The sequence below is a fragment of the Vombatus ursinus genome, unplaced genomic scaffold (assembly GCF_900497805.2).
Source record: "Vombatus ursinus unplaced genomic scaffold, bare-nosed wombat genome assembly UNPS02014807.1, whole genome shotgun sequence".
In the NCBI taxonomy this organism is placed as follows: Eukaryota; Metazoa; Chordata; class Mammalia; order Diprotodontia; family Vombatidae; genus Vombatus; species Vombatus ursinus.
The window spans coordinates 50,867,149-50,889,641 of NW_020954585.1; the positions used below are offsets into that span (position 1 = coordinate 50,867,149).

At 42.9% G+C, this 22,493-nt stretch overlaps 1 protein-coding gene across 1 annotated transcript in view; it reads left to right on the plus strand.

Moving 5' to 3' along the window:
* The first annotated feature begins 2,590 nt into the window (after nucleotides 1–2,590).
* The window catches only part of GRIFIN (galectin-related inter-fiber protein), a 37,729-nt gene continuing 17,826 nt past the window's right edge, over nucleotides 2,591–22,493 (plus strand). Inside the window, exons 1-4 of the mRNA XM_027874657.1 lie at nucleotides 2,591–2,611; nucleotides 5,464–5,543; nucleotides 5,778–5,937; nucleotides 7,583–7,749. Of these exons, the coding sequence (XP_027730458.1) occupies nucleotides 2,600–2,611; nucleotides 5,464–5,543; nucleotides 5,778–5,937; nucleotides 7,583–7,749 (419 nt within the window). The 5' untranslated portion in view covers nucleotides 2,591–2,599. The remainder of the gene's footprint in view (nucleotides 2,612–5,463; nucleotides 5,544–5,777; nucleotides 5,938–7,582; nucleotides 7,750–22,493) is intronic.

The window sequence follows — 22,493 nt, forward strand, 5'->3', positions numbered from 1 at the left end:
AAATGCAAAGGCAGGAATGAGTATTACATGATTAGGAGGTAATAAAGAGAGCCTGGTCTGATTATAGCTGAGGGCTCACATTAGGGAAAAGTGGGAGGCAAAGTTGAATAACAAGAGTAGGGACATATTGTAAAGGAATGAGGGTAGAGACATATTGTGAAGGGGTTTGGACTTGATCCCATAAACAAGCCAACCGAAGTGGTTATTATGAGCTCATATCATCTCAGGGAACCAAAGAGCCTTCGCCCAAATTATCCCAGCCCCCTCCTCCCTGTGAACTTGGTCATCAGCCCAAAAGACATGGCTGATGGCCAAGAGCTTCCCTCCAGCCACCCCACTCCACCGCCTACAGAGAACATACTTTTCCCAGGATTTTCCTCAATGCCACCAGCTACTCCCATCCATCTCCACCCACTAGTTACTTACTCATGGTGACCACAAAATCATAGGATGCTAGACCTGGAAGAGACCTTAGAGTATCTAAATTATCCTAGAAAGAAACTCCGTGGTGGTATAGTGTAAATAGCACTGGACTTTGAGCCAGGAGAGAACTGTGTTCCAATCCAGTCCCTGACGCTCACATGCAGGGTGACCAAGAATAAGTCCCTTAACCTTTCTGAGCTTCACTTTAATCATATATGAAATGGAGATAAGAATACATCAATAACGTGCCTTATAGGGTTATTGTGAGACTGAAAGGAGATGATGCATGTAAAATGCTTGGCAAACCTTAAAGCATCTTAATACTGTAAAAGAGGCCTGGCAGAGAATGAGACTTTAAATCCTACTTACAAGCGGATAAAGTGCTGGACCTGGAGTCAGGAAGACTCATCTTCCTGAATTCAAATCTGGCCGCAGTCACTTACTAGTGGTATGACCCTGGGCAAGTCACTTCACCCTGTTTGCCTCAGTTTCCTCATCTGTAAAATGAGCTGGAGAAGGAAATGGTAAACTATTCCAGTATCTTTGCCAAGAAAACTCCAAATGGGGTCACGAAGAGTCAGACACGTCTGAAATGGCTGAACTACAACAAATCTGATGCCTACTTCTTCTGTGACCTTGAATAATTCAGATAACATCACCCCTGCCTCAATTTCCTTATCTGTAAAATGATGGGGTTGGACTACAAGGCCTCTCTGGTCTCTTTTTGTTCTAGGTCTGTGCTTCTATTGTTATCTATTCCAACACCATCATTTTACAAATGAGTTGAGTCAAGTCAACAAGCTTATTAACAGCCAGGCACTGTGCTAAGTGCTGGGAATACAAATATAAGCAGAAAGATAGTCTCTGCCCTCAGGGAGTTTATATTCTAACGTAGGAAGACCACACATAAAAGGAAGCCAAAAAAGCATGTCGGGAGGTAGAAGGGTGAGGTATCTCCCCCCACCACTACCAGGCAGCTGGAGTGGAAGAAGTCCAGAGAGTCAAGAGCGAAGCCTGGAGGGGAATATCACCATTTTACAAATGAGGAAACTGAGGTTCAGGGAAGTTGTGACCTCTCCCCCACCCCCCAGTCAAACAAATGCTAAGTGCCAAAGGCAGGATTCACACCTAAAGATCTATTTGCCAAAGTTCTCACAGCTAACAAGTGGCAGAACTCAGGTCTTCTGGTCCCTTATTTGTTTGTTTTGTCCCCATCACATCACACCATCCTTGCAAAGTACTGCAAACTCTAGCTCTCTCCCATCCCAACCCAAGTCCAGGTAACTGATGTATATGGTGTTGGAGGCAAAGAGGAGACAGAGATTGTGCTTTCGGGGCCTCTGTGCTTCAGGGCTGTGGGAAAAGACTGACCACCCCCACTGGAGCCCATGGAGGCAGAGCCAGAGAGAGCGCCCAGGCCCAGGAATGTGCTGACAGCAGCAGGGGCGGCTGCGGCACTTTAATCCCTAATCTGCTGTCAACAATCCAGGCTTTGTAACACGCAACTGATCAGAATTGGCTTGAGCGGGCAGTTGGAAATGTGGCCAAGCTGGAATCAGCCAGGCCCTGGGAAGGGGCAGGGGGGACAGGAAGAAGGGGGTCAGGATGCTCATATTTAATATTTGCATAAGAATTTGGAGCTCCAGGGTTCCTCTCATTAAATATGTCATTTTGGGAGGCCTGGACTCTTTGCTTTGTTACTGATACTGGGGCTGGCATCCTAATTATATTCCGAATAAAAGAATTTAAAATTGAAGGGAGGACAGGGAGGAGAGATTTTTGTGGTTATTTGTATGTAAGTCCTATACACTTCTAAATTGTAAAGTAGAGACTAGGTCTTATTCATCATTGTCTCCCTTGGGCCCCTAGAACTTAATGGCGGGGGCGGGGGAGACAAGTGATGATGAGTTGAAACCTTAAGGAATCTTCTCCATTCCTCAAACACCTACCTTTTTTCTCTGTGGCACTGATAGATAGCCTTGTCGGGGAAGCATCTGAGGCAGCATTTCCTAAAGTAGAATTGGCCTGGGAATTGGATGGGGGAAGCAAGGAGGGGTCAGGCATTACCGTGGGGGGTGGGTCACCCCTGGGTCCTCCTCCCATCGCTGTAGGCTGCCTATATCAACAGCCAGGCACCTCCCAATCTCTTTTACTGGGAACTGGGACCACTGGGAAGATGCCTGTGCAGGTGAGGGCCGGGCCCCCAGACTCCTGAGAATTAAATAACTTTAACTACAAGGTGATCCCTCTACCTCCCCATTCGCCACTAGGCTCTGAGCTATGCTGGGTGTGTGTGTGTGTGTGTGTGTGTGCCAGTATTTGCAGAGAGGCAATGTGGTGTCTCCTTTAAAAGCGCTGGATTTGAAGACCGCTTCATAAACTCTTTGCCTTACTCCTTGTGTGACCTTGAGCAAGTCACTTCTCTCTGAACCTCAGTTTAAAGTAAAATGGAAATTAGTTGCACTTTCTACGACTTGAAGTTGTGAGTGTGGATCAAATGAGATAATGCACGTAAAATGATTTATAAATGCGAGCTGTTGTCATATGAACGTATTGTCTGCTCTCCGTCGAACGAGAGAGGTGGGAACAACGCTAAGAGCCCTCCCAGCTCTCAGGTCTCACTGACCGCCAGGATGTGTGTGGGTCCCTATGCTAGCGGAGGAACCAAACGTCGCGGCGCGAAAGCTGCCTTTTGGGCTGGTGTTTAGCAGCTCGCGTGCCTGGTGGCCCCTGCCGCCTCGGGGGAAGGGGAGGGGCAGCTGTGAAAGGCAGGCGGGGCAGCATTTGGCTCTTGCCCCTGGCTGCGGTCTGAGCCGGAGCGTGGGAAAGGAGGCTCTGGCGAGGCGGCGGAGGCTGGAGCCGGGAGCGAAAGAAAGAGGCCTGGCCAGCAGCGGCTCGGGCGTCTGGGCGTCCGCTCGGACCTTAACCCCTCGGGGAGGGGGAACAGGAGGAGGGAGGCCTGGGCGCCGCCTCCTTTGACCCCGGGACCGCGGCCAAACTCAGCGATTTGGGAGCTATCTTGGTCTTGGCTCGGGCAGCTGCTCAGCCTGGGCAACCCTCATTCCCACCCCCGACCCCCAGCCGCGTGAGAACCCGGGGCCGACGCCCTGGCTCGCAATTCGCAGGCCTGCGATAGAATTCGCGGGCACATGTCCCGCCGGCCCTCCGCGCTGGACCGGAGGCCGGGCCGTTTGGCCGCGCCGGCCCTGCCCCCTCCGGCCTTCCCCCAACCCCCCCCCCACCCGAGTCATTAAAGCAGGGAAGAGGCAGCAGGGGTGGAGAAGGGGAGAGCTGGGGGGCGGAGGAGGGCGGGGTGGAGGTGATCTCCTGGGAAAGGTCGTGTGCGAGTGGGAGCGCTGTGCGCGTGGGTTGTGTGGGTGTCTGCGTGTCTGTGTCTGCATCTGTGCAGCTGTTTGCAAGCGTGTGTTGGGTGAGAGGGAGAAGATGAATGGGGTCATAGCAATAATAATGTGATTTCCTAGGCGATCCACTCATGCAGATCGAAACCAGTGTATAACGTAAGGTTTTAATCGAGCTTTCTCACGCTCAGATAAATTCCATGACTTGCCAAGGCCCACATGATTGGTGAACTGATTGACTAATACTTGTAGAGTCATTTTATCTTTTAGGAAGCACATCCATAATAGCTCCTCACTTTGATTTAAAGCTTTCTTAACGTTTCCATCATTACTGGTGTGTAATGTTGGTGACAGGTGTATTATTATCCTTGATTCACACAAATGAGACAAATGAGGACGTGAAGGCTCAAAGGTTAAGTAAGTCGCTAGTGAGTACCCAGAATCCAGGTCTGCCTAAGGGTCAGTGTTTTTTCCCAGTCTATTCCAATAGCTGGGGCTTGGGAAGGGAATCAAAAGAGAGATTAGCGGTGAAGGTTTTTTAAAAACTTGTAAAGCCTTATATTATTATTCAACAAATAATAATAGCTTTAAATAATGATGAATTTCATTTAGAAATTAAAATTTAAATATGAAATGATACATTTAAATAATAAATTCACTTTAAAAACCATCTGCAACAACTCTGTGAGGTAGGTTAAGTATCATTATACCTATATCTATAGATGAGGAAACTGAGGCCTGGAGAGGACTAGTATTGGAGAGGAGTAGGGTTGTGAAGAAAGTAAGAGACAAAGTTGGGAAACACCTGACTTCATTTTCATCGGATTATCAAAACATAGATCTAAGATCCTTTTGGGGAAAAAGTCATGACTTGGTGGCCAATCTTTTGGTGATGAGTCTTTTCATCCTTTATTAGGCTAGTCTTTCAATGAGAGTCCATCCAATGAGAGGTCATCCAGGGCCATCTCCAGACAGTCTTGATCTATATCTTGCCACTGTACCCAGATGGCTCCAGAGGAGAGAGTGAAGCTGGTGACTTTGCACAGCACTCCCTTACTTAAATCCAATTCATTTGCAAATCCTGACATCTCCATAAGCGGAGGTCCATAAGCGAAGTCTTTTTATCTTGGTAGGTCCATAAGCGAAGTCTTTTTATCTTGGTAGGTCCATAAGCGAAGTCTTTTTATCTTGGTAGTATGAGCTAGAATTTGTGCCCCATTGGTGGAACCTTCAACAACCTGGGTCACTTCCATGCCATGGCCAATAATTGGAAGATGACTTCAGTGGAAGCAGGCACACACATACCTATCCACATAAGTGTAGTACAAGGGAGAATGTGAGATATTTGTTATATATCCAATGCCTAGCAAATGGTGTGCCCTTAAAAAATGTTTGTTGAGTGCATGAATGAATGGAGGCCTTTGTCACTTGTCTCAGTTGTTTGAGCTTTCTCCAATAAGGTTACTTTACACCTACTCTATGTGTGTTGTCTGCCCCTTCAGAATGTAAGCTTCTTAAGGGCCAAAGCTGTTTTTGTCTTTCTTTCCCATTAGATTCTTACTACTAGTATATCATAATCATTTATAGATTCTTATTGATTGTTGATGGATTGATTGGAGGATGAAAAGGAGGACCCCTGTCTGTACCCCAGCATTTCCCCCCACTCTCTTTCCATTCACAGTTTGAAGCCTTTTGCTCAGGGGGCCTGGTCCCAGGCTGGAGTCTGATCGTCCAGGGTCAGTCCAACTCCAAAGATGATGAGTAAGAGAAATTTCTTTCCTCATGCCTTTCCCTTCCACCTGCCAGAGAGTCCAAAAGGAAACGGAAGACAATGGCAGGGTGCCATTGCAGATGGGGGTGTCTTTGGGAGGACCTCAGTTATGCCTCAGGACTGAACCAATTATAGGGTCTAAAAGGGTCTAAGGGATTAAGGGAGTGGGGGAGGGTAATGGGGTCAAATGCCTGCCACTCTGCAGTTTCTTTCCTTTCTTATAGGTTTGAAATAAACTTCCTCTCTGAGTCAGGTGAAATTGCTTTCCACTTCAAACCTCGATTCTCCAATGGCACCTTGGTCTGCAACTCCTTCCAGGGCAGTCGTTGGGGTGAAGAGGAAGTTTACAGTGTCTTCCCTCTGGAGCTAAAGGAACCATTCGAGGTAGAAAGAGGCTCTCTCCCTCCCTATGAAGAATGGGGTTTGGATAGACAAAGATGATTTTTCAGAGATTCAACAGTCCCCTTCAAAATCCCACAGAATACGTATGACTGAGTCCTCTCAAGGCCAACTGGTGGGCAAGAGGGGAGCCCAGAGACAAACTTTGGGGTAGGAATTCAGTAATAATCACTCGAATTTATGTAGCACTTGACCATTTACAACACACTTTTCCCTTAAAACCTGTAAAGTGGGTGGTACAGCAATTGTCATCCATCTCCAGATAAGGAGACCTCATGAGGCTCAGCGTGTTAAAGCAATTTTCCCACACTCACACCACTTGCTAAGTGGTAGAACCTGAAATCAAACATAAGCCCAGCCCATTCCCCTCTATATCATGGCTCTTCCCTCTAAATAGTTATCTACAGTATGCATAGTGGAAAGATATTGTTAGTGTCATTCAGTGTGCTTGGAAGTCTTTCACTTATCTTTTTCCTCTTCATATCTTAGAGGCCATTTTTTTCTTCCTACCTCCTGATACTAGAAAGGCTCCTATCTCAGTATATACTATGGTATCTCTACTGTTATCTTGGTAGGTAAAACTGACATCTGTCTCTAAGTGCCCAAATTGTGGGTAATTAATTAGGTGAAGTTAGCCCGGGAAGATTTCAAGGGTGTTTATGTGTTAATGGGTGGGAGATCTAAAAGTCTGGCCACCTTCTGATGGTTGATTGCTGTCTTGCCCTCCACCCTGGGTTCAGTACCTTGACCTCCTGGTGCCTTGGTTTGTGAAATTAAACACTTAAGAGCTGTGTGACCTTGGGTACCTGTCCTATGAGAAAGGGACCAACCAAGAGGTTCTAATCCTATTCATTATCATCAACCAACATTTATGGAACCCCCACTATAAGTATGTATGATACTGTGCTAAAGCACTAGGGATTATTATTGTTGTTGTTCAGTCATGTCAATTCTACATGACCCCATGGACTTTTCTCCATGGAGTTTTCTTGCAAAGATCCTGGAGTGGTTTGCCTTTTTCTTCTCCAATGTGACCCCTGAAGCAAACAGGAGTTAAGTGACTTGCCCAGGGTCACACAGCTAGAGAGTGTGTGCAGCAGGATTTGAACTCAGATCTTCCTGACTCCAAGCCTGCTGCTCTATCCAGTGCATCACCTAGGGGCCCCTGAAGCACTGGGGATACAAAGAAGTAAAAGACATCCTTTCTCTCAAGGATCTTCTTCTAGTCTCATTTTGTTGTTGTTTTGGTTGGGAATCTGTGATTTTATTGGTATAGGGAACTCCTGTCCTTGAATCCTTCTCTCCAGAAAATCCCTCTACTAGTGTAGATTGACAGCTGCTCTGCAATTTGAAGTTTTAGAGACCTCTCTGGGGCAGTATTCATCAGAGGTAGGATTCGAACCCAAGTCTTCTAGATTCCAAGGATAATCATCTATCCTCTATACTGTGTTTCCCCTCTATGGGGTTGGGGAAAGGTAACATTTGTTTATGTTTGTAATCATTCAACTAGCATTTTAAAGCCCCCACTGAGTGCACAGCACTAGCTTGTCAATAAGAGATAAGATTGTTGGGGCAGGGAGGGGACAGACTTTCACTGCCAGGGGCCTGCACTAACCTGCCTGTCTTTCAGATTGAAATCTTTTCAGATTCAGAGTATTTCCATGTCTTCATCCAAGAGAGCAAGGTGGCACAGTATGAGCACCGCCACAAGCCACTGGCCTCCATCACCAAGGTGCAAGTGCTGAATGACCTCAGATTCCCATTGGTGGAGCTTTCCAAGAAGCGCCTCTATTTGGGGTAAAGGAGACGCATCGTTGCCTCAGTCATCAGGATAGAGTAGTCATACGCTCGTAGACCTAAAACTGGAGGGGACCTAAAAGGTCGACTAGTCCAAACCCCGTCACTTTACAGACAAGAAACCAAAGCCAAGAGGGTTTTAAGTGATTTGCCCAAGGACATATTCGAAGAATTCTTTCCACTCTACTACCCTGCCTCCACACATCCAAGGTTTTGCCCTCAATTCCTCTGACCCCAATGTCCAATGTCCATACTCTTTCTACTGTATAGCATACCAGATCTGATAAGAACCCCTTGAGATCATCCTGCCCGTCCCATCCAGACCTAGTAGGGCATTTGAAAGATCCTGGATTACCTGTGTCATTAAGCTGAAGTACCAGCATCAATACCAGCTCAGTAGGACAGTCATCATAATCCCTGACCTTTACAGGGGGTGAGGAGACTAAGCATCCATTATGGTGCTGTACTAAGTCTTTACAAATATAATAATGCTTTTGTTGTTCAGTTGTTTTCAGTCATATCCAACTCTTCATGACCCCATTTGGGGATTTTCTTGGCAAAGATACTGGAGTAGTTTGCCATTCCCTTCTCCAGCTCATTTTACATATGAGGAAACTGAGGCAAACAGGGTGAAGTGACTTGCCCGGGGTCACACAGCTAGTAAATGTCTGAGGCCAGATATGAATTCAAGAAAATAAGTCTTCTTGACTCTGGGCCTGACACTATATTCACTTTGCCACCCAGCTGCCCTATAATAACAATAATAATAATAATAATAGCTAATATTCAAATAATGCTTACTATGTGCCAGACACTATTCTGAGCACTTTACAATTATTACCTCATTTAATCTTCACAATTCTGAGAGGTAGGTGAGGAAACTGAGGCAGAGGTTAAGTGACCTGCCATGTGTTACACAGCTAGTAACTGGATTTGAACTCAGGTCTTCTTGATCCCAGGTCCAGCACTCTGTCCATTGCATCATCTAACTGCCTCTAGGTTTTATATAGTACTTTCCAGCTTACAAAGTATCATCATATACCTCATTGGCTCCTCACAACAACCCTTTGAGAAAGACAGTGTATGTACGTGTGTGTGGAGGGTGTCATTATCCCCATTTTACAGGTAAAGAAACTGAGGCCCAGAGAGGCTAAGCTGTGTGTGCCATTTGCCCAAGATCAAAGAACTAGTAAACGATGATAGAGCTGAGACCAGGGTTGGGGCTTCCTGAGCTAGCCCACTGCTCTTTGAACTCTACGGACTCCCATCTTGGGAACCCCTTGGGCCTGAGCATATCTAGTTTTCTCCAAATTCCCTTTCCTTGGAAAACTATGAGGACAGTGGGGCTGACTGTAAAGTTTATACCTTTTGACATCCACAGAGATGGGAGGTTCTAACCTGCTGCTGAAAATCCCTGGTGTTGGAAAGAAATTCAAGCCCTAATCATGCTGAGAGATCTCCAGGGATGCTAGGGAGCAGCGGTGCCCACCAGAGACAATGTGTGTGTCTGTTTGTGTGAGTGTGTGAGTGCTTTTCTTGCCAGGAGAGGCACTTTTGCCATTGACTTCCCCAATAAAAACTGAAACAACTCCTGGGAAAGTGGGTGGTGAGCTGTTATGGGATGGGGGAGGGCAGAGGAGGGTGGGGGTGGTCAGCTGGGTGAGGAATTCCGCTCCTTGGGGCCTTTGATCCCCACCCCCCCTTAGAACCCAGCTCCTGCCTTTTTTTTTTTAAACTCTGCCTTGGGGGATGGAAGGGGAGCAGCGCTGGCCTGAGCCCTGGGAAACACTGCCTAGTCACCTGATCTCCTGGGAAAAGATCTGTTTAGCTCATCACTCAAACATTTATGGACCCCTCGCTCTGCAGAAGGGCTCCACTGCTGAACTTCTAAAAATTGGAAAGAGATGAACCTCACGGAGTGCTTTAACATTCACAAATACTTTACATATATGGTTTTATTATTTGAGCCTAATACCAACCCCTGTGATGTACATAGAACAAGTATTATTATACCCATTTTACAGATGGAAAATCAAATCTCATGAAGGTAAAGTGACTTGGTGAGAGTCTCAAAGAGCCAGAGCTGACTCCAAATCCTGTGTAACTATTCACTACATGAAGTAAATACATAATACAAAACATACTTTATCCCTATTGACCTAGGCCACTAGTACATGGGAAAACAGATTTAGAGCTGGAAGAGCTCTATAGACCATCAAGACCAACATCCTCATTTTACAGATGAGGAAACTGAGGCATAGAGGGGTGCCCGGGGTCACACAACTAGTAAATTAATGAGGCAGGATTCAAACCCAGGTTTTCCTGACCTCCAAGTTGAGCACTCTATCTACTATTCCACATAAGATTTAGAAAATGGTGGGTCCCTCAAGTAGTAAGGTTAGTAAGTGCCAGGGTCATGATTCCAACTCAAGGCTTCTGACTCCAAAATAATTTCAAATTCCCACACTGGTCTCCTCAATAAGGACTTGAGAGATAGCCTGGTCTTTTATGAAACACATTTATACCCCATTGGTGGGGGGGGTTTAATTCCTACAAAGGTTGCCACGGGCGGCTTATCTCACTCTTTTTTAACAGCATTTTATTTTTTCCAATTACATGTAAAGACAAATTTTAACATTTTATAAAAAATTTGAGTTCCAAATTTTCTCCCTCACTCTCTCACCTAAGACAGTAAGTAATTTGATATAGGTAATATATGTGCAATCATGTAAACCGTATTTCTATATTAGTCATGTTGTAAAAGAAGTCACAGACCAAAAGGGAAAAAATATGAAAAAAAAATGAAAATAGCATGCTTTGATCTGTAGTCAGACTCCATCAGTTCTTTCTCTGGATGTAGAGAGCATTTTTCATCATATCTCATTCTTGTTATGTTGGTTCTTAATAGTTTCACTTTCAGCAGGTGACATGCTATGACCTTGTCTTTATATCTCTCCCCTTGCCAAAAAATTTGGGGGTTTGTCCCCTGAAGCCCCAGATGTCCCACTGAGTGCAATGAAATTTTAGAAAAGAGAAAACAGTGTGGCACAATGAACATCATTGAAAAATAATACTGAATATTACAAGAGAAATGAGAGACCATGTGCATTAAATAACAGATGAATGGAAGAGACAGTAAATGCTTCCAGTATTCAGATGAGGAGGTTAGGGAAAATATCATAGGAAAGATGGGACTTGAGCTGGACCTCAAGGATGAGTAAAAGCTAGTTAGGTAGGAGGCAGGTAGGAGTGGGAAAGGCAAGGTAGACATCCCCTATCTTCTTTATCTTTAGGGTAAAATAGAAACTTATCAAATTGGCATTTAAGGCCCCTCGTTGTATGGCTTCTAGTCTACCTTCTTAGGCTTCCTGAACATTATTCCCCTTTAAGCACTCTGTTTTACACAAAAAGTGTCCTACTTTCAGTTCCTGGAACATCTTACATAGTTGTTGTTCATCCTTCATTTTCGAAGAAGACCAATGACATTACTGGTGATGTCTTGACTTGTTCATGAGTTAGATTTAAGTGAGGCAGAGTTGCACAAAGTCATCAGCCTCACTCTCTCTTCCTGAGTCATCGAAGCTCAGTGGCAGGACAAAAGTCAAGACAACTGACAATCCCAGTTGCTCCTGGAATGTAGCACTACTCTCATCTGTGTACTTTTGCTCAGGCTATCTTCCATGTCTGGAATACACTCCCTCTCACTTCCAACCATTAAAATTGTTAGCTTCCTTCAAAGCTCAGTTCATATAAATTAAGGGCTGGATTGAGTCAAACAAACCTGGGTTCAAATCCCACCTTGAAAATTTACCTTACTGTGGAACCCTGGGCAAGTCATTTGACCCCTCTCAGCCTCAGTTTCCTCATCTGTAAGATAGGAATAATCATAGCATCTACTTCACAAGGATCAAATGAAATAAAATGTCAGTTGCCTTGAAAACCTTAAAGTCCTGTATAAATGTTAGTTATTATTATTTTCAACATGATGTCTTTCCTGATCACTTTCTTGTTAGTGTTTTTGCCTTCCTCAGGTTATCATGTATGCACTTTGTTCCCCCTCAAGTTTTATACCCTTAGGAGAACATAACTCTTTGAGAGGAGGGATTGTTTTTTGTTGTCTTTGTATGCCTAGAAGCAGCTAGGTTGCACAGTGGCTAGAGCACTGGGCTTGGAATCAGAAAGACCCATGTTCCTGATTTCAAATGTGACTTTAGACACTTACTAGCTGTGTGACCCTGGGCAAGTCACTTAACTCTGCCTCAGTTTCCTCATCTGTAAAATGTAAATGGCAAACCACTTCAGTATCTTTGGCAAGAAAACCCCAAATAGGGTCATGAAGGGTTGGATAAGACTGAAACAACAGAACAAATCCCGAAAACTTAGTGAGGTGCCTTTTATATAACAGGTACTTAATAAATATTTATTGGATTGGATTAGGACCTGCAACCAACATTTCTCTTGGATGCAGATATCAAGATCCTTCACCTTTGCAGAGTCATAACTAGGACAGGATGATCTGGACTTTGCCCCATGGTTTGGATATTTAAAGTGTACTGACAGTATTTACATTTCTACAGCAAGTAGAGACAACTGAACTTGACATATAGTTAGCAAGAATAATTAATTAAAACAAGAAGTGGCCAAATGGTCATCTTCCTCATTCTGGCTACTTCATCCCAGATGAGTTCATCTCTTCCTTGTTCTGTGGAATAGTTTTGCTTGTCCTGGGTTTTTCATCCCCTTCCCCCAACTTAAATTCCCCTTTAAAAAAAAAAAGTTAATTTGAAGGCAGAGACTTTTCTGAAACTTTGCTTTCTTGGACATGAAAAAAAAAATGTCTGTTGGGCCTTGGAAGGAATGATGGATGCTCAAGTTGTCATTCCCTTCTGCCAGGTGCTTCAGCACTTGGGCTTCCAGGCATGACAGAAGAGATGAGGGGGCCTCCTTTTCAAAGGCATGAGAACAGAGGAATCTATTCCATGGGAAAGTGTAATTATTGCCTTTTTTTTTAGCTTCCACTTTCCAAACCTCTCCTACCACTTCCCCACTCCTGCTGTCCTTACCTGTCAGACTAGTCATCTCCTCATCTCCCTGGGAAAATCCTGAATAAAGCTGCCCCAAAGATGGCTTCTTTTTTCTTTTTGTAAATAAATATTTATCACAAACTTAATAACCACAGCAAATGCTAAAACCAACGAAACCCCACTGATGTGAACTGTGGTCGTACACACACATATGTATGTATGTATACATGTATTTTTAAAGAAAAAAAATACACTAAAAAACATTCAAAATAATAATTTCTTTGCATGATGTCCTCTTATCACTTCTTTAAGATTTGGTGGCTATTTCTCTATGTGGTTGTTTTATGTGTATGTATTTATGTGAGTGTATGTGTGCGTATATATACATATATATATATATATATATTTATATGTGTGTGTGTTTGAAGGACAATCATGAGTAAGAGAGATGAGTCTTATTCTGTTTGTCACACAGGACAAGCCAAAAGCAATGAACTGAAATTGAAAAGGGGAAAAGTTAGATATGATGTCAAGAAATAACTCCTTATCTAGCCCCAAATTGTACTGGGCTACCTCCAGAGGTGGTGGGTTTCCCCTCATTCAAAGTCCTTGAGTGGAAACAAGTCCCACTTGATGAATATGTTATAGTGAGGATTCCCTTCAGGTCCTGCATAGGTTGGACTGGAGGGCTACAGAAGTTACTTCTAAAACTAAAATCCAGCGATTCTCTGAGACTCTTCAAAATCTGCTTTCTCTGCTTTGCTTTTGCTGTTGTTATTGTTATTTTTCCTTTGCATTTTTATTTTGTCTTTTGTTGTTGTTGTTGTTAATCACAGGTAGTTGGCGATCCAATTATTTTTGCCTTTAATATACTCATAACCAAATCCTCACTTTGCAAAATTCCAAATAAAGCCATTTTGGTTCCTCTAGTCAGTGTTGGTTAGGTATTTCCCCCACTCATCCCACCAATTTAGTTCTGCCTGGGTCACCCATACTGCTCCCCCTCAGTGCCCAGTTGTTTGGCTGAAAACTAGCATAGTTCCAGTTCCTTGCCACGCATCCACTCAGTCCTGTGCCTTCCCTCAGCTCTTCCCATAGGCTGGGCCTCTCCAGCTAGTCCATCTACACTCACATACCCCATTTCTCCATCTACCTAGTACCTCAGTTCCTGATCCATATCAAAGCCTCTATCTACTGAGAGCTCCTTGCCTCTGTCTCAGCCATTAATCTTTCCCAGAACCTTCCCTGTCTAGGGATATCCTAGTTATTCTATCCAATCACCTTCCAACTTCCTCTTTGTATTATTATTTATTGCATTGCTAATAAATTACATAGTAAAAACTTTGATGTTTTAAGTCTTGGAGATTAGGGGTTTTGAGATATATCTATATATCTATATCTATCTACCTACACACATATATGTATATACATATATACATATGTGTATATATATACATATGTGTGTATGTATGTGTCTATATACACATTTTCTTCATCTATAAAATGAGAATAATTACATAGTCTCACCATGTTATTATGAGGTTATAATGAGATGATGTATGTAGAGTTCATGTCAAGATTTAAAGGACTCATCAGAGCCAAGATGGCAGAGTAAAAGCAGTGACTTGCTTGAGCTTTCCCCCAAACCCTTCCAAATACTTGTGAAAAATGGCTCTAAACAAATTCTAGAGCAGCAGAACTTACAAAAAGACAGAGTGAAACAAATTTCCAGCCCAAGACAAGCTGGATGGTTGATTGGAAAGGTCTATTGCGCCGGGCTGGGAGAGGAGCACAGTTCAGTGTGGGTGTGCAGGCAAAGACCAGGCCTCAGCAAATCTGGAGCAAGATTTAAAGGACTCTACAAATGTCAGTTATTGTTATTTTTAAAAATTACAAAGAAAGAGAGAGACAGAGATGATCAATTGCTTATGGGGAAAGGGATAAATACTATTTGATAAATTGGGGTGGGGGCTCTGAGTTAACTTATCAATTAAAGAGAAAAATATTGCAATAATAATATGTAAATATCCAAACACAACCTTGGTTTATTTTAGAACTTGAGAGGATGGGAATTAATATGGTAGCAAGTCAAGTAGCAGGTTGAGAGGTAACCGCCATCTGCAGCATACATTGAAGATGATGCCAAAACCCTGCTACATATGCATCTGTATCTATGTACACAAAGGCGTAAATTCCTGCATAGCTAGCTCATGGGGAAAGTGTACATTAGTTGAGCTGGGTTTAGCCTTGTCAAGGAAGGCTTCCTGGAAGGATTGTCCTTTCTATTTATTATTTTACTCCCTACATAGGGATCAACAGGAACTGTGAATGAATAGAGGATAAATATTTTCAGGATAAGAAGACTGAGTCAATAGCCCAGAAAATACTTAGTGAAAGCACATTTCACCATTGTGCTGCCTCTTCTCTGACACATTAATCCTGGGCCTGAAAGTCTAGGCTCATTGTGTCCTAACAAATGTGCTCATGCTCCCATGGTAGCACCCATCCCTGATATAAATTAGCCACTTCCTTTCAGAGTAGAGAAATCCTATTTCTCAAATGTTGTACCTAGAAATGAAATGTGCTTGATTCCCTCCTTATCCCCAGCTCCAGAGTCAGAGTGGATTCTTTGTGCCTGAGGAGTGATCCCTCTTCCCATCTCCCCTAAGACTTAGAGCTAATTGGAGTTAATTGACTTGGACAAGTGTCCCAGCAGCTCCCAAGGGCCTGAAGTACGGCGTGGGTAGTCACGGCCTGTCATAGTCAATCTGAAATAGTCAGAGTCCATACAGAAAAGAATAGAGAGAATGGAGGCCAGCAAGGGCCATGGGATTGAAGAAAGTTTCCCCTCTGAAAAGGCACTAACCCTAGCTACCTAGTAGCTGGATCTCTGAGGAGTCATTCTGGGTTAGGATAGATGGTAGGCATTTGTAAATTTGAGGTCTACACTAGGACAATAATCCTAATAGATATTATTTGAGCAGCTTGGTTGTGTGACCATAGGTAAGTCATTTAACCTCTAAAAGTTTCAGTTTCTTTATCTATAAAATGGGAATAATCACATAGTTTTACAGAGTTGTTATAAGGTTAAAATGAGGTAATATTGGGAGAGTTCATGTCAAGCCTTAAAAGGCTCTATAAATATCAGTTACTGTATTTTTTTTTAAAATTCAACCAGCTTGGAAGAAAACTAGTATTCTCCTTCTTCCCACCCCACCCCTCATTGCCCAATCCAATAATGATAAGCAGAGCTAGAGGCTTAGAGTCAAACTAGATCCTAGTCCCAGTTGTGACATTTCATCACTGTGTGAATCACTTCCTCTAGCTTCAGTTTCCTAGATCTCTGAGGATCACTCTATCTAACGAGAGTGTAGCGTGAGCTGGAGTGGTCAGGCTGGACTTCATAGAAGCAGCGTAGGTCTAGAGCTGGAAAGGATGTCAGAGGCAATTTTGTCCAATTCTCTCATTTTACAGATGTGAAATAGGTCCAAGGAACCTAAGAGAGTTGCCCCAGATCACACAGGCGGTAAGCATCGGAGGTGGGATTTAAACCCAGGTTCTCTGACTCTAGTCACTGCTCCTTCTATTACACGACTTTTTCTTTTTCTTTTTTCTTTTCTTTTCTTCCTTCCTTTTTTATTGTAATGAACAAAAATTTAGTTTGTCTTTCTCCCACCTTCCTCCCCAAAATTAAAAAAAGAAAAACAAAACCCTTTTAACAAATATGCACAGTCAAGCAAAATAAATTCCCACATTGTCCATGTGCAAAAATGTATCTCATTCTTTATTATGTTACCCCTGGCAGGATCAGTCTGTTTCATCACAAGTAGCATGTTTCATCATTGATCCTATAGAATTGTGATTGGTTATTGCATTGATGAGGGTTCTTAAGTTTTTTTAAGGTTTTTTGTCTTTATAATATTAGTATTACTATATAAATTGTTCTTCTGGTTCTGCTCACTCTATTCTGTATCAGTTTATACAAGTTTTTCCAGGTTTCTTTATCCATTTCATCATTTCTTATGTCACAAGAGTATTCTACTACATTCATCTAATATAATCTGTGGAGCCATTTTTCAATTAATGAGTAACTCCTTAGATTTCAGTTGTTGGTTTTGTTTTGTTTGGTTGGTTTTTTTGCTACAACAAAAAGTGTTTCTATAAGTATGTTTGTATACATGGGTCCTTTTCTTCATTCTTTGATCTCTTTGGGGAATAGGCCTAATAGCAATATATCTGGATACCACATATTTTTATTTTCATTTGAAATGGGGCTTGAAGGACAGATATAAATTTCATACAATGGGAGAATAATAATCATTATTATAGCTCACATTTTTATGGGGCTCCAAGGCTTACAAAGTATTTTCCTAATAAGAACCCTGTGGGGCAATTAGCGCAAACATTGCCTTATCCATTTTACAGATGAGGAAACTGAAGTCCAGAGAGGTAAAAATTTGCCTTATTCAAAGTCACACAAGAAGTAAATATAGCACTTTGGGGTCTGCCAAGCACTTTACAAATATTATCTCATTTGATCCTTATAACAACTCTGGGAAGTAGGTGCTATTATTATTACTGTTTTGTAGCTGTTGTTGTTATTGTTCAATTATTTTAGTCCTGTTCGAATCTTTGTGACACCATTTAGGGCTTTTTGGCAAAGATACTGGAGTGGTTTGCCATTTCCTTCTCCAGTGGGGGTAGGAATGAAGGACTATGGGTACTGAATGCTGTATACCCTGTCTGATGAGGTGTTTGGGGTGATTGCTTTTGCCTAACTGTTTTTCTTTGTTATAAGGAAAGGCTTATTTTCTCATTAGGTGGTAGTGGGATAGAGGCATATACTGAAGTGACTGGGACACACAACTAGTGTGTATGTGTCCGAGGCTAGACTTGAACTCTCATCTTCCTGTCTTGGAGGCCATCCTTTTCCTTGCATCTTGCTCATACTAAGTGCTTAATAAACACTTGTAAAGTCGAATCTAATATCCCTTCCAGTTCTAAATACTGTAAGACCGTTTTGTGTATTCTTTGCTAACTTAATTAGGAAGGTCTAGAAAGCCATCATATCAAACTTGAGAGAGAGACAGAAAGAGACTGAGAAACAGAGGGAGAGACACAGAGATAGAGTGATGGAGAGATAGAGGGAGAGAGAGACAGAGACAGACAGAGAGACAGGGAGACCCAAAAAAGAGAGAAATGGAGAAAGAGGGATAGAAAAAGAGGGAAAGAGAGAGAAGGAAACAGAGAAAAATACAGAGAGACAGAAAGAAAGACAGAGACAGAAAGAGGGATAAAGACAGAGAGACTGAGACAGAGACAGAGACAGAGACAGAGCATGCATAAAGTTGTTTCTTACTATTTGTGGAATCGAACTGATGCACTGTGCCAGCCATGGCTATGAGCTTTAGCCTGCTCCTTTCTGGCCAACACATTGACCTTTGCTCTCTATGATGGGTATTGACAAAAGAACTGATTCCAGCTGTCCAGGGTCTGGTTCTATTTTGCTGATGGTTTATACACAAACACAGAGGTTAACTAGCTCAGCAAAAGCCAGGGAATACCCAGAACCTTCTACAGTCCATTTAGCCTTTCCCAGCTCTGAACTGGAGGATTTTGTACTCTCTCATTCTGCCTTTTCCAGGGACCAAATTCTCCCCTCACTCTTGTAGTTCTGAATAGAGGGAAATGACCACTCATGCCTTTTTTATACATTATCTCTTCGTATTCTTCAAAACCCACTCTTTTTTGAAGCCCCCCAATAACCTTGAAATTACAAGCAAAACCAAATATTAACAAAAGGTCTAGATATTTTACACATAAGAAAACTGAGGTCAGAGAGATCAAGTGGAGTAGTGATTAGTGTTCTGGCAGATGGCGCTGCTTATATCTCTCCTCCAATACAAACAAGATGTAAGACTGTGGACGAGTCACTGAATCTCTCTGACTTGAGGCAGCAGACCCACTGGCAGGTTATTGCAATAGTTCAGGTGTGAAGTAATGAGGGCCTGCAGCAGAAGGGTGGCAATGTCAAAGGAGAGAAGGCGGCATATTTGAGAGATGAGGCAAAGGTGAAATGGGCAGACCTTGGCAACAGCTTGGATATTGGGCGGGGGGAGGGGGGAGATAGTGAGGGATAGAGGATGACTCCTAGGTTTCCATCCTGAAGGACTGGGGGGAGGGGGGATCTGTTCTCTGCAGTAATAAGGAAGGTAGGATGGAGGTGGGGAGGGGGAAGGGGTTTAAGAAGAATGATGGAGTACCCTTTCATACATATTGGATTTAACTCTAGAAGGGCAACTTGCCAATGGAGGCTCCATTCCCTTGGAATACCGATGCTCTGCTGACTGTAAAACCCAGAACTCTGAACAACAGGATCCCAACAAGCCTGCTGGACCTTTCAAACTCACAAGGTCATGGGCTCCCCCTCCCAAGACCAAAAGACCTTAAATGAAGCTGATGGAACTTTCAGAATGTTCCTGCAGCCAATCAAAGAGCCTCCTCTTTAAGGCATAGTTGGCTGACCCAAACCAGTTACTGAATGTCTGGGCATGCTCCGCAATGTCTGTCTCTCTGTCTTTGTGTCCCTCTGTCTCTGTCTCCCTCTATCTTTGTCTGTCTGTCTGTCTGTCTGTCTCTCCTTTCTTACTTCATCACCATGGCTCTCTCAGAAGCATCCTCCATGTGGAAATGCCATCCTAGCAAGTTCATGAGGTCTGTAGACACCCATTACATTGGGTCACTCTTTTCTGAGAAAGAGCAGCCTTGGTAGTTTGGCAAGCTGCTTCTGCTTCTGAATGATTTTGCTTGTAATTTGAAGGAACAAGGCATAATCACTTTGACATTGCCAAGAGCTCAGTAAGGGCTTGGTGTTCTTTTGTCCTGATTTGTTGATTTTTACCCAGAGGACTTAAAGCCTTTATAAGAATATAAGGTTTTAGAGTAGAAAGGGACCTCAGAGGTCATCTAACCTCCCATTTAAAAAACTACTTATTGGTATCTTTTATTTTTATGTCATCTTTATTTCTAAATAGCTAAATAACAATTTAAGGCCTACAAAGCACTTTACGTATGTCATCTCATTTGATTCTCCCAATAATCCTATAGGGTAAGTACTCTAATTATTCTCACTTTACAGATGAGGATACAGACTGAGAAAGTTGAATGACTTGCTTAGGAAAGTACATGAGGCATTTGAACTGAGGTCTTCTTGACCCTGAGTCCAGCCAATCTTCTCTTCATTGTACCATCTGGCTGCCTCATATGTATTTCCCTATTCATGAATGTATGTTTCCCTCCTCATTTGCCCAGCAAGGTATCACATGTAAAAATTAATTTAAAAAAAAGAGAAAGAAAGCAGCTTGGCTAAACCAACCCATTTGCCACATGCATCTGACAATATTTTCAATGTTATCTTCCACAGCCACGATCCCCTACCTCTGCAAAAGAAGAAGGGAGGTACATTTTCTCAACGTTCCCTTCATCCAAGCTTGCTAACCCTCTCATCTCACAGAAGAGAAAACTGAGGCCCAGAAAGGTGAGTTTATTTGCTTTGACTCAGATGGGTAATGTCAAACCTGCGACTCAAACCCAGTTGCTTTGGCTTCAGAATCAGTGGTCTATCCAAGACATCACTGTCCCTCTTGTTTATGCCCATCCTCTCCTGTGGGCACCATGCTCTTGTAGTCTCTGTCTGGCTTTGTCCCAGAGAGCTAGCTTATGGCTCCTGAATCTCTAGGGGGATGGTTCTTCTGACTTCTTGTCTCTCCTCCAAACCACTGCTGTTTCTTCTATAATTTCCCATAGCCTGCAGAGCGTGGCAAGACCAGCAGAGGGCACACCAAACACAGCTTTCTGAATTTTCCTCCAGCAACCTGGTTTGATCTTGTTGAGGTTTGTTTTTAAGTCAAATGTTATCAGTAGCAGCGGCGGCAGCAGCATCACCATCATCATCACCACCACCACCAACAACAACAACAACAAAAATAATAGCAAAAATTTATATAATGCTTTAAAGATTGCAAAGTGCTTTATAAATATTAACTCAATTTATCCTCACAACCACCTCGGGAGGTAGGTGCTATTATTATCCCCATTTTACAGACGGGGAAACTGAGGTAGACATTGGTTAAATGAGTTGCCCAGGAACATATAGTTAGCAAGTGTCTCGCTCTAGGCACTGGGAGGACAAAATCAAAATGAAACAGTTCCTCTCCTATTGGGGGGGACACTGTGTATGTGTGTTCATGTTCTTGTGTGTTTACATACAAAATAAATATAAGGTAATTTTAAAGGGCAAAACAGCTGGGGAGATCAGGAATGGCCACATGCAGATTTGGTACCTTTCTTTTAAGAGAAAATCTCAGAGTCCAGAATCACTTCCAACTCCCAAGAAATGAAAATTCCAGGGATTATTTTAGAGGCTCACTTTGGAAAGGGAAAGGAATTTGAGTCAAGAACCAGCTATTGGTATTCCCGTTCATAGGGCTGTCTTTACACTCATAATAATAAGAGCTTGTGCATAGCTACCCCTTTACAACTTACCACGACAATTATGTGAAATAGATACTACAATCACTCAACTAGCAGTTATATAATACCCTAAAAATATTATTATCCCCATTTTAAAGGTTGGGGAAACTGAGGCAGAGAAATGAAGTGATCTTATCACAGTCATATAGCTAGCTAATAAGTAACAAGAACCCAGCTCTCCTAACTCCAAATCCAGTGTCATCTCCAGAACACTGTGCTATCTTTCAACCAGGCAGCCATCAACAATGTATTATCTCAGGAATACATAGAAATCTCCCTTGCCTGTTTTCCGCGTTCACTGGTGCCTGAAATGCTTTTTAAAAGAGATAAATCCTTTCCTTCTACTCCCAGGGATAAGCTTTGAAAGGAAAATCACCTGGGAGAGCAAACTAGTATTGATTTCAATTCATATTAAGGTATGGGAGGAATCTTCTGTTTCATCGAGAACAGATTTTGTTGGCGGTAGATAGGGGGAATAAAGAAAGAACATCTTCCCATTGATGGGGTGAGGGTGAGGGGTGGGCAAAGGGAGCTACTCTTTGATCTTTCAAGAGAGAAGAGCAGTGGCCTTCCACCCCTGGAAACTCTGCCCCAGAACCTGCTTGGAGATCTGTGTGCTTTCCTTTGTGGAGACTGTCCCTCCTAGGATCAGGCATTTCTGTCTACTAAATTAAGGGGGACATGACAGCTATCTTCAAATATCTGAACAGCAGTCAATTCAAGCAGGTAGGTGGTACAGTGTATACAGCATTGGGCCTGGAGGTAGGAAGACCTAAGTTCAAATACAGTCTCAGACACTTACGAGCTATGTCACCTTGGACCAGTCATTTAACCAAGGTCTGCCTCAGTTTCCCAATCTATAAAATCAAGATAATAATAGCACTTACCTTGCAGGATTGAGATAATAATTGTGAAATGCTTAGCACAGAGTAGGTGCTATATAAGTGTTAGTTATTATTAATTATATTATAATTATTAGCTCATAGTGGTATTAGACTTTGTCTACTAGGCCCCAGAATGCAGAAGCAGCTAGAAGTTACAGATGGGCAGAATTTGGCTCAGTGGAAAAATTTCCCAACAATGGAAGCTCCCCAAAAGTAGAATGCCTTGCCACTTGCTCCAGTGAGCCTCTCCAGTGAAGTCCCGAAGCCTTCCCTTTGGGGCCTTCAAACCAAAGGGCCTATTGCT